Below are 12,458 nucleotides of genomic sequence, written 5' to 3'. Positions count from 1 at the left end.
CAGCAACTGTAGGGCGCAGATAGAAGGGCCAGCCATTCTAGCCAATCAGCTAGCTCCAGGTTCAGTGAGAGACCCTAGTTCAAAGATTAACTTGGAGAGGCTGGAGAGATTGCTCAGCACTTAAGGACTGCTTTTTTAGAGGATTCGAGTTGGATTCGCAGCATCTGTGTCAGGTTGCTCACAACTTCTTGTAACTCCAGCTCCAGGAGATCCAACACCCTCTTCTGGCCTCTTTAAGCACACACACACACACACACACACACACACACACACACACACACACAGAGAGAGAGAGAGAGAGAGAGAGAGAGAGAGAGAGAGGCCCTTGAACATATACACAATTAAAAATAAAGTATCTTTTAAAATGAAGATGTAAAGTAATTGAGAAAGGCATCCAACAGCTTCTGCATATACATCTATGAGCACACACATGCATAAACTATATCCCCCACACATAAGTTTTGACTATACTAATTTCCCTATGCGAGCCATTTTTGGTTTGTTTTATAGTAATTCCATTGGTCTTGTTCTTTTTTTAAAAGATTTTTATCATTCTTAATTATGTGGACTTGTGTCTGTGTAGGTGTGTACATATTCAGTGTAGGAACCCAAAGAGGTCAAAGGAGTGGGATTCTCCTGGAGGTGGAGTTACACAGGGCTCTGAGCTGTCTGGTATAGGTGCTGAGGTTCAAACTCAAGTCCTTTAGAAGAGTAATACATTCTCTTAACTTCTGAACCATCTCTCCATCCCAGGCATTATTCTTTTTTTTTCATTTCTAATGGATTATTAGTGACTGTGTATGGAATTACTGATATATAATTTTTACACTCCATATTCTTAGTAGCCAAACACACCCATGAATATATACATTCACTGTTTGTTCCCCTCAAAGGAGAATAACATCAAGCATACATGCTTTTTCACATAACCATACACTGTGAGCAGCTTTTTTTTAAAGATTTATTTATTTATTATATGTAAGTACACTGTAGCTGCCTTCAGACACTCCAGAAGAGGGAGTCAGATCTCGTTACGGATGGTTTTGAGCCACCATGTGGTTGCTGGGATTTGAACTCCAGACCTTTGGAAGAGCAGTCGGGTGCTCTTACCCACTGAGCCATCTCACCAGCCCCGTGAACAGCTTTTTATTTTATGGTTTTTAATGGTTGCATTGTAATCTATATAATTACGTATTTCTATATATTTACATATTCATCAACATGAGTATATTCCATAAAGGTTATTTATATTTTATAATCGTAATGAACCTGGGGTTTGTAGACACCTTTGAATTTCTAATTTTTTTGTTTTTGATTTTTCCATCAGCTATTTTCATCATGATTTATGATAAAAAATTAAGAATGGTTTATACAATTCAATAAATTGTTTTACTCCATGAGAGTAGGTGCAGTTCAGTCACCAAACATGATAGTGGGGGAGAAAATATGCCATCTGGGCAAATCCTCACAGCATGATGAAAAATAAAAGCAAATCTCAACACAACAAATAGAGAAAAGATAAAATCAGAGAGCACAAGCCAAAAAAAATGTATCTTGAGAGAGAGAGAATTATCAGATGTGGGGGTAGAATTCTGAATGATTGTATTTTCACAATTTGTGGGGTTTGACCATTATCAAGCATTTTGCACTCAAATTTTGCTGTTTTCAAAGGTACATTTTCTAAATGCTTACAAATCTCTAGAAACTAAGCTGTCACAATGAAAAAAAAAATGAAAGAACCAGATGTAGTGGCATATACCCACAGCCCTAGCATTTGAGGGGTAGAGGCAGAATATCAGGGGTTCAAAGTCATACTCAACTATATAGTTCAAGTCCAGCCTGGGCTACACAAGAGCTTATCTCATGAAGATTGATGGAGCAGGGGAAGGGGGACAGAGTAGAAAGGAAATCAAAGCAAATTAGCTAGAAAATTGAAGCATTCATCTGACTAGAATCCATTCATCAGTCTAGCTGATGGTGGGCCATAGAAGCAAGATTGGCCAATCAGGGCCATCCCAATTTACAAGACCATATGTCTTAATGCCCGTGTTGATGCTTTCCTTACAGATATGTCCTTGATGATCAGTATGTCAGCTCAGTAGGAACCAAGTTTCCAGTCAAGTGGTCAGCTCCAGAGGTGTTTCACTACTTCAAATACAGCAGCAAGTCGGATGTATGGGCATTTGGTAAGGAAGTGACCACATAGCATCCTGGCCCCGTTTCTTAAGTTGGCTTCCACAACAGGAAACCGCAAGATCAGCAACGTCCATTTGAAAAAGAACCCTGAGCCTTTACAAAATTACACACACAGTGAGAGACAAGCAAGTAGTTGAAGAGGACAGTTTCCTTCCTGGGGTTCAGGGTTAGGAAGCCTTATAAACTTTCCATAATTTACATCATCTTAGCATCTGCCAACAGAATCAAAGGACTTAGGGGCTTCCCCCCCACCCACCCCGTGAAACTTTCAAACAGTTTTTGTTTTGTTTCGAATAAGGTTTTGTTATGTAATGAAAGCTGGTCTCAAACCCACCATCCTCTTGCCTCCGTGGTCTCCCCAAATCTAGGATTATAGGTGAGAACCACCTCTTTTAGCCTCAAGGAGTTTTGTGAAAGAATCATTACAATTTTCAATGTTAGTTTCTTTGAAACCCCAAAGGTTGGAGGGCTTAAGTATAAACCACTGGTTCTGGGCATAAGTTTAACTATGGTAACTGTTCAGATGGGTCCCTTCAGAATGGCAGAGTCTCTTGGTATCCCCAAGGCAAACAGCAAACTTGACTCTGCTTTCTTCAGTGCTGTGTAAATCCTCTTTCTACTACTATAAGGAGCACCTGGCAAAGTCAACATAGATTAAAAGAATTATTTCTGTTGGCTCATAGTGTTGAAGGTACTGATCTGAGATCAGACCCATTGCTTGGTTTTTGATGAGGTGGGCAGGGACAAGGCAGAGGATGTGGCAGGAGCAAAGCTGCTCCACAGGTGACAAAGAGGAAGAGGAGAGATGAGACCTAGCAGAGATACTGGAGTCTCACTCCACCCTTCAGGGCATATTACATGACTGCTGGGCCTCTTACACAGTGAACATTACCTTATTTCAACCCATGTTCTTCTCAGCTTGCTAAAATTAGCATTTTAGATCAGAAGTTGGGAAACAACAGATCCAGATGCAATGTGTATACCCTGTTTCTATAAATAAAGTCACATTGGCCACAGGTGTGTCCACTCATTGCCATGTGTTTGTGGCCGATTTTGTGCCACAACAGAGTAATTGCTACAGTGTGGTGCACAGTCTAAGAAACTTACCGTTGCATAATTTATAGACGTTTGAAAACCATTTTACTTTGTTAAAAATACTTAGATTAAAATTTACTCGCTCAAGGTAGGCATGACAAGACACATCTGTAATCCCAGACCTCAGATACAAAGGCAGGAAGCTCATGCATTCTAGGCCAGGCTGAGGAACTTAACAAGACCATCTCTGAGAGCAACAAAAGCTTGACTAGTTGAGTTGGCAGTATAGCTCAGAGGCGAAGCATTTATCTTGAGTGTTCAAAGGCCCTGGGTTTGATCCCTAGCACCACAAAAACAACCAGAAAAACAACCCAAAATCAAAAGAAGAGAAATGAAATTAAGTAAAGGTGATTGTGAAAAGGGGGAAAAAACCTCTTGGGTTATGATTCTGTCAGTTTCTGTAAATTATGTTGACAACACCATGACTGTTTTCAACAACTGTGTGCTGCATCCAGGATAAGTAAGCTAAATTATCACTAAGTGACAAAAGACATTAAATACAATCAAGAAATATTCTACGCCCATGTTAGACCTCAAGTGCAATTTGATTTACCACACTCGAGATAACTTGTTAGAAGGAATTTTTAGTTAGAAGTTTATTTTTCTGTCTGAAATAATTATTACAAATAAGCATTCCTGTTTGAAAAGTATAAAGAGAATCAAATGAACACACAAAAGGGGACATCAAACAGACAGTGGTTTGAGGTTAAGTTTGGCCCTTGTTGTGAAGACTAGTTTCATACCTCTGTATCAACTGATATGCCTGCTGAATATTATTCTTAAAATCTGAGCCCCTCATTCAATACTTACTGCTTGTATTGCCACCAAAGACAGTGTTACCCAACCTGATTGCCCACCTCAGGAAACAGAATCTACTTGCCGGTGTTTTCTGGCTGTTTACAAACAGCAAATCTATTCTTAAGTAATGTGCTGCTGGTTTGGCTATTCAAAATGAATCAGGGCCTCTGAAAGCTCTCAAAGAAGACCCTCTCTCCTCCAGCTACTTTATGCAGTGTCACTGGCCTTGGAATATGTGTGCAGCCTTTTGAAGACAGGGTCTCGCTCTTTTGTAGAACTAGTTTAGAATATGTATATAAAGGAAGAGATACCACAACATGTAAGCTGCTTTACTAATAGTAGTTTACATAAAATCTGTAGCCTGAAAGTCAAAGTTTGAGTGTTGAGAACAATTGTGTGCTTTTCTGTATATGTTGGTTGTCTACAGTTTTGAACCTGGCTGATTGTTTAGAGCAGTGGTTCTCAACCTGTGGGTTATGACCAACCTGTGGGTCACACCCCTTTTGGGGGAACAAGGATCTTTCACAGTGGTTGTTGAGGCCACCAGAAAACACAGATATTTTACACTACTGTTCATAACAGTAGCAAAATTTCCCTTAAGAAGTAGTAACAAATGATTTTATGGTTGGGGGTCACCACAACATGAGGAACTGTATTAAAGGGTTGCAGCATTAGGAAGGTTGAAAACCACTGATTTAAAGTCTTTGTCCTTGGAGAGAATGGCACCATTCTGGTAGCTTTTTCAATGCCCTGGCACTCTTTCAAAAGCACTGTGTGTCATATCCTACTTAATTCTCACAGCAACTCTAGAAGGTGTTGTTTGGTAGGAGAACTGAGGCTGGGAGGTGTTAAGGAATTGGCCTGGCCTGCAAGTGGGAAAACTAGCCTTTCAAAGGCCACATCAGAGTGAACCCACATGTCACTCTCTTGATCATCATAAACACCCCAACTTGGTGCCTTATCTTGGAGTCCACCATGGCTTCCATGAACTGGAGGACTGTGAGCACTCAGATAAGCCGTGACTTCATGCTCCCAATGCAATAGCCTGGAGCTTCTTGTCAAATTGCCAAAATGGTACCCAACGCATGAAAGATGGTGAGAGACCAACTGCAACCACAGACAGTGAACCCACATTCATTGTTTTAGCTTCACATTTCTATCAAAAGGTAACTTAACTATGTGATGAAATGCAAAAGCACAAGTGCACAAGTGCAAAAGCAGAGAGAAAGAAAAGGCAGGGGCTGGAGAGATGGCTCAGCGGTTAAGAGCACTGACTGCTCTTCCAGAGGTCCCGAGTTCAAATCCCAGCAACCACATGATGGCTCACAACCATCCATAATGAGATCTGACTCCCTCTTCTGGTGTGTCTGAAGACAGCTACAGTGTACTTACATATAACAATAAATAAATCTTTAAAAAAGAAAGAAAGAAAAGACAAGGGCTTCATCACTTATAAGTGTTGGAATGGTAGCTTACTACAACAGTTTGTTGTCAGTGTGAGTCTACATGAGACCCCAAGTGACTCCCTAAAGCAGCCAGTCAACCTAGGCCCCAAGCGGCTCCCCCTGCTGTTGTCAATCACTGGCTTTCTAACAAGCAGAGAGGGCTCTGAAAACAAATGCAGGAACATCTAGACTGTAGAAGTGATAACCAAAGCTGAACTCCCCCCTTTCACGAGACCTCGTTTCCCAGAAATCCCTTGTTCTGGCCAGTGGCCTTCTGGTCCTGTAATGTGAAGTTCCTTCCACAAGCCCTGGGCCTTCTGACACTGGCTCTCCTTTCTCTTCTATTTGCTGACTGACCCCGGATGCACTACAGGGATCCTGATGTGGGAGGTGTTTAGTCTAGGGAAGCAGCCCTATGACTTATATGATAACTCCGAGGTGGTTGTGAAGGTCTCCCAGGGCCACAGACTCTACCGGCCCCAACTGGCATCAGACACCATCTACCAGATCATGTACAGCTGCTGGCATGAGGTAAGTATAACCCCTGGAGAGGTTGGAAGGGTGGACAGGGGGTGAGGGGTGTGGATGGGGGTGGGGCTTCAGCAGGGATGAGAAAAAGAAAGTACCTGCTAGAGAAAAGCTGAAAATGGTCCTGGGTCATGTTTGCTTGTAATGTAAAAACAAACAAACAAACAAACAACAACAAAACAAGGCAGATGCCAGTGTCCTCGCTCTTTTGTTTTTGTTTTTAATTTTTATTTATTTTTTTTAATCACTTTTTGGTTGGTTGGGTTGGGTTGGTTTTCCAAGAGAAGGTTTCTCTGTGTAGCCCTGGACTGTCCTGGAACTCACTCTGTTCAAGCAGGCCTTGAACTCAGAGCTTTGCCTGCCTCTGCCTCTTAAGCATTGGGTTCAAAGGTGTGCATCATCACTGCCCAGCTATCTTTTGTTTTCTTTTTGAGATTATAATGTGATGTAATTATAATTAATTATAATGTAATTATATATCCCCCTTGGTGTTTCTCCTTCCAAATCCCTCCCTCTCTCTTCATTTATCCCTTCCTGCTCTCCCTCAAATCTATCGTCTTCTTTCATTTACTGTTATTGTATGCATGTATATCTGTGTGGATATATGTATATATTCCTACATATAACCCGTTCAGTCATGTAATGTTACTTGTACATCACATTTATGTTTGAAGGCCTGACCATTTGGTACTGGACAACTAATTGGTGTGCTCTTCCCTTGAGAGGACCACCTCCCCTGCTCCCAGCTTTCCTCTGTTGCCTATAGTTCTGTGTGTAGGAACGAGGCCTCATTCTTCACAAAAGTATGAAATCTGTCCTCTACTCAAAAATATATGACAGATATCTAATCGCATACAGAAATCACATGAAATGCCTCTTCTTTTTCTCCTCCTCCTCCTCTCCTCCCTTTTCGTCCTCCCTTTCTTCATCCCCTACCCTATCTTCCTATCTCCCAAACACTGAGGTAGAAGACAAAGGTGTTATACAAAGCAGATATGGGCCTAAAATGGAGGAAATTCTATAACAAATGTCTTAAACGTTTAAACAACTAATTGGTGGTGTTAGGTCTGAGGTTCCACTAAATTTTACACACACACACAATGGGGTATGTGTGCACATGTGTATGTGTGTGCTAAAAAGATCAAGAAGTTTATAATTATGTACCCAAATTAAAAAGATAGAATATAGCATGGACTCAGAGGATGGAGGGCAGCTTCTTTGAATGCATCAGTATCTGAGCTGGATCAGGAAATCTCTTCAAAATGCCCTTAGTATGTGAGTAGAGATGGTGCCAAAGTGTGTCCAAGTAAGACGACCACAAGCAAAGATGTGGAAGTAGGCTTGGTGTTCTCAGCTAAAGATGTTGTTGGAAAGGTTGAAAATAAATTTGGAGGTATAAGTTTGATCAAGGTTCTGTATCCTGGAGAAGAGGAAAATGATGAGGAAAGGGAAGAAGAGGAGGGGAGATCCAATTTTTGCATTCAATGTGAAGCCATTGAAAACTTTTGAGCAATATAAAAATGAAGCTTTAAAAAGTATTTTATTTTATTGTGTATTTATTATGCATAGCATAAACTGTAGTCCAACCATACAGTTTTTATAATGCTTATCCTGTTGTTGGAAACACCGTTTACTAAAATACTACCAAGAGATAAGGAACCACCTTAATGACAGAGAGAGGTCACACTAATATTACTCTCCATTTCCCTGCAGAATAATATTGATTTATTTTGGAAGTACCTCTTCTGTGGTCTGGTCTTCCTATGCCAGCACCACAGTACTTTAATTATATGCTGTTATATAACAGAGTATTATGTGATATCTTATCACTATGTAGGCTAGAGTCCTCATGATTTTTGTTCTTCATAGCTCCTGAGCTGTTTTGCAAATTCAAAGTCTGTAAAATAAATTCATCTACATTATGTACAACTCATTCATATCTTTAAGATTGTATTTCTTATATGCTTTAACTGGAGAAATTCTATATCTCCATGACAGTGACATGTCCTACTATAGGACAAAGGGGACTTTTTTTCTTAATGTATGTTCCAGTCTACATTTGTATCTTTTAAGTTTCTCCTTATTGATGGCTACATTGTTAAGGATTTCATTTTGATATTGTTGCTATTATAAATGATGCCTTGCCTTCCATTTTATCTTCTTACTGGTTACTATTGGCTATTGATTTTACTTGTTAATTTGCTTTTACACCCCCCCCCCACACACACATAGCAACATCCTTTATTGTTTGGGGGAGTCTATCTTAGTCCTCTTAAATTTTCAAGCACATAATTATGTCCTATGCAAATAGTTTTCCTTTCCTAATTCTTGGGGCTGTTTTTTTGCTTCCCTGGTGCATTGGTTGGTAATTTCAACATGACCTTAAGAACAATGAATACAAAAGGCACCCTTGTCTTATTATGAATCTTAGTAGAAAGTTCTATGGTGTTTCCACATTTCAAAAGTCACTCGCTGGGTATAGTATGCATGCCTTAGCATGCCTTAGGAAGCAGAGGCAAAGCAAATCTTTGTGAGTTCAAGGCCAGCCTAGTTTACATAGCAAGCTCTAGACCAGACAGGGCTATTCAGTGAGACCCTCTCTCAAATTAAATAGAATGTCATTCACATTAGGACTGAACTACACATGTTTTATATATTGTTCATTGTGTGTGCACCATGCAATGTTTGCTATAGGAAGGCTGGGATCATAGACTCATATCACACATTGGGCTCTTTTGTGGTTTTCTGAAGATTGGAACTCATACCCACTGAGTCTTCTCCCAGCCCTATATTATTGTTTGTCCTTTTAATTTTGGAGTCAGGAACTTGTGTAGCCCAGACTGGCCTCGAACTTGCTGTATAGCGGAGGATGACTTTGAATATCTGATCTTCCTGCCTCTTCCTCCCAAGTCCTCAGATATAGATGTATGCCACCACACCTGGTTAATGTGGTGCTGGGAACTGAAGTCAGGGTGTCTTGCACTCTAGGCAAGCACTTGACCAACTGAGCTACATCCCCAGCTCCTCTAGTATTCTTTTACATTATGCCTTTTATCATCTAACACATCGGGATTTTCTTTTATTTAGCTTCCAGAAAAGCGCCCCACATTTCAGCAACTCCTGTCTGCCATAGAACCACTTCGGGAACAAGATAAACCATGAAGAGAAATTTCAGAGTGGTGATGAGAACAAATGTCAATATTAACTAACACTCTCATTGTTTGTAAGGGAAGTAGAAAGACTCAATGCAATGTAGCTCGTTCTTAACAATGGTCTATGTGCTGTTTATCTGTTATATTATCTACCAAAAAAAGCAAGGTAGGAAACAAGATAGTTCTTTGAAATTTAGGTCAAATTGGTAATTTTGTTTGTGCTGCTTTTAAGGTATACTTCCAAGACTATGGTAGAAGTTCATTTTTAGATTGCAATTTACAAATTGTACTGTGTATAAAGGTAGAGCAGAATTGAAAAGGTGATTTGTTGGGAACTCCCTTTTTTTAAAAAAAAATTGGCACTAGTGTGATAATTAAATATCTTTTCAAGAACGGAAATGTATATGTTTGCTTCTGTATGAGAAATGTCTCAGGCATTTGAATATTTGTTCTCTGTGGCACTGTTTGGGGGAGGTTTAGGAGGTATGGGCTTGATGGAGGAATGATGTCAATGGAGCGGGCTGTGAGAGCCTAAGGCTTCACCCTACTATCTCTGCTTCTTGCTTACAATTCAAGATGTGAGCTCTCAGAAGCTGAAAAGGTGGCTTGGTGCTTAAGAACACCGGCTGTTCTTCTAGAGGACCCAGACTCAATTCCTAGCACCCACACAGTGGTTTACAACTTGTCTATGAATCCAGTTCTAAGGTATCTGATGACGTCTTTTGGCCTTCATGGACACCATGGACACGTGTGGTACACTGACATGTATACAGGCAAAGAAGAAAAATAAAGGATGAGAGCTCTCAGCATCCTGCTCTATCTGCCTGTTTGCAAGTTGCCTTTGCCCTGCCATTTTGAACTCTAACTTTCTGGAACTATAAGCCAAATAAAGCCTTTCTTCTATAAGTTGTCTTGGTCATAGCCTTTTATCATAGAAGAGAAAATCAACTAATACAATGTACAACCAATCTCAAAGTTTTACATGTGCAAGAGCCAAATGGAGAGTTGATTACAATGCAGATTCTTGGATACCACCTTTGAAATTTTGATGAAACAGGTCTGAGTGCAGCCAATGAGTTGCCATTTCCCCCAAGCTCCCATGCATGCTGAACTGCCCTAGGGTACCTCATTATGTGTCAAGGCACTGATATATGGTCTATAACTTCATTTGAATGATACAGCTCCATCTCCAGATTAAAACAATGATACTTTATGTGTCATTGTGTAGATGAAAATAAAACAACAGTATTGTACAATGTGTTGAATAATAATATTGAACAATGTGTTCCATCTTTCACACAGAGCACAAGTTATTACAAAAGATGCTCAGGTAGAAATGAATATCTTCTTCCTCCACATTAACCTTCAGCACTCTCATGTCAGTCACCACTCAGTGAGACTGTGCTCTTACTAGAATTAAGACCATTTTACTTTCTATTTTGTTTTGTTTTGTTTTTGTTTTTGTTTTTGTTTTTCGAGACAGGGTTTCTCTGTGTAGCCCTGGCTGTCCTAGAACTCACTTTGTAGACCAGGCTGGCCTCGAACTCAGAAATTCGCCTGCCTCTGCCTCCCGAGTGCCGGGATTAAAGGTGTGTGCCCCACCACCTGGCTCTATCTTACTTTCTAATGATGTTAAACCCTTAAGTTGGGAGCTTTGTGCTCACTTGGAAGATAGTTGAATTTTCTACTTCAATCTTAACACAGATACAAGAATAGTATTTAAAATGTCTGTAATTTTTATTTCATGTGTATGTGTGTGTGCCATATGTCTGTAGTACCCATAGGCCAGAAGTGGGAGTTAGATCATCTGGGAATGCAGTTAGAGATGGTTGTGAGCCACCATATAATGAGTGCTACAAATCAAATCCGGTCCTCTAGATGAGCAGCCAGTGCTCTTACTTTCGGATGTTCTTCCTTTTACACAGACCACCCATTTCTTTACCCATCAACAAGCTCAAATGTCTCCCTTGCTTATTTGTTTCTTGACCTTTCCTTAATGATTCTGTTATTTGAGCAAAGAACTGTCATGATAATGGTATTCTATTTTTAACAGAGGTATGTGAATTTCAATGCATAATGAGTGAATAATGAAATGTCACTTTTAAAACAGCCACCAGGACATCTACACATTCATTCCGTTATTTACCATTTTCAGGGCGCCAGGGTCTTCTCTACTCAAGGGGGCAAAAAAGGATCAAGTGGCAAATCCCCTCTTTCTCCTTCTCAAAAGGCCCAGTTAGCCTTTCCTACTCTCTAGAGTTTTGTACAGCAGAGCACTGTACCACAGACTTTTTTTTAAAGCAATTATTTTATTTTATGTGTATGGGTGTTTGCCCACATGTATGTCTGTATACCATGTGTGTATCTGGTGCCCATGGAGACCAGAAGAAGTTGTTGCTTCCCTTGGAACTGGAGTTACAGACACTTAGAAGCTGCCCTATGGATGCTGGGAACTGAACTCAGGTCTTCTTTGAGAGTGGCAAGTGCTCTTACCCATTGAGCCATCTCTGTAGTCCCTGTTCTATGGATTTTTGACCTTTATTTCTGCACCTCTCTTGAGATAATCTCCTTCATTGCCTCTATTTCTTATATATGTGATTTTCTAAAAGTCGTCTGTTTGTAAAAAGTCACACATAACATTAAGGATGCAAACAACACTATTAGCTATAAAATGAAAGCAAAATGAAACCAAAGCCTTGCTTGGAAGCTTGATTTCAAAACCCAGGTGAAACAAGAATTTAAGTCACTGCTAGAGGTCTGTGAGAGAATCAGTACACTTAGGACTGCAGCACCATAAGAATACTATTTATGCTATTTTGAAATATGCATAACTTTTTAAAATGCCACTTAACTGTGTTTTGCAGCCATTATTTTTATAGTCTTCAACTAGCAGTCTATCTACATACACTCTTAGAAGTGACGAAAGAAGATCATATAAGAAAGATTCCCAAATGGCAAGTTGGAGAGGAATTCACACATGATCTTTCCTAGGTGAAGTCCAGCAATCTTGCACAGCAATTTCTGATCTGTCAAGACTGAGACACAAGTCCAAGGGTCTTGGCATTTTATGTGCTTGAGCTAATAAAGAAAAAGATGCTGACATAGTAGACTTTGAAGTCGAGTTACTCAGTTTCATTTCTGACTTGGGAGTGTGTACATGAGGAACATAGGTTGAACTAAGACCTTACCTTTTAAAAAATTGGTTTTTTTGAGATTATAATTACCTCATTTCCATCTTCTTCCT

General features: G+C 40.0%; 1 protein-coding gene across 1 annotated transcript in view; it reads left to right on the top strand.

Annotated features, from left to right (window-relative positions):
* The window catches only part of Bmx (BMX non-receptor tyrosine kinase), a 65,352-nt gene extending 55,234 nt beyond the window's left edge, over positions 1 to 10,118 (top strand). Inside the window, exons 17-19 of the mRNA NM_009759.4 lie at positions 2,068 to 2,186; positions 5,908 to 6,065; positions 9,150 to 10,118. Coding sequence (NP_033889.2) covers positions 2,068 to 2,186; positions 5,908 to 6,065; positions 9,150 to 9,224 — 352 coding nt within the window. The 3' untranslated portion in view covers positions 9,225 to 10,118. The remainder of the gene's footprint in view (positions 1 to 2,067; positions 2,187 to 5,907; positions 6,066 to 9,149) is intronic.
* The last annotated feature ends 2,340 nt before the right edge of the window (positions 10,119 to 12,458 follow it).

Source organism: Mus musculus, chromosome X, assembly GCF_000001635.26.
Source record: "Mus musculus strain C57BL/6J chromosome X, GRCm38.p6 C57BL/6J".
Lineage (NCBI taxonomy): Eukaryota > Metazoa > Chordata > Mammalia > Rodentia > Muridae > Mus > Mus musculus.
Note: the sequence above shows the minus strand (reverse complement) of the source record. Positions and strands in the feature narration are given on the sequence as shown.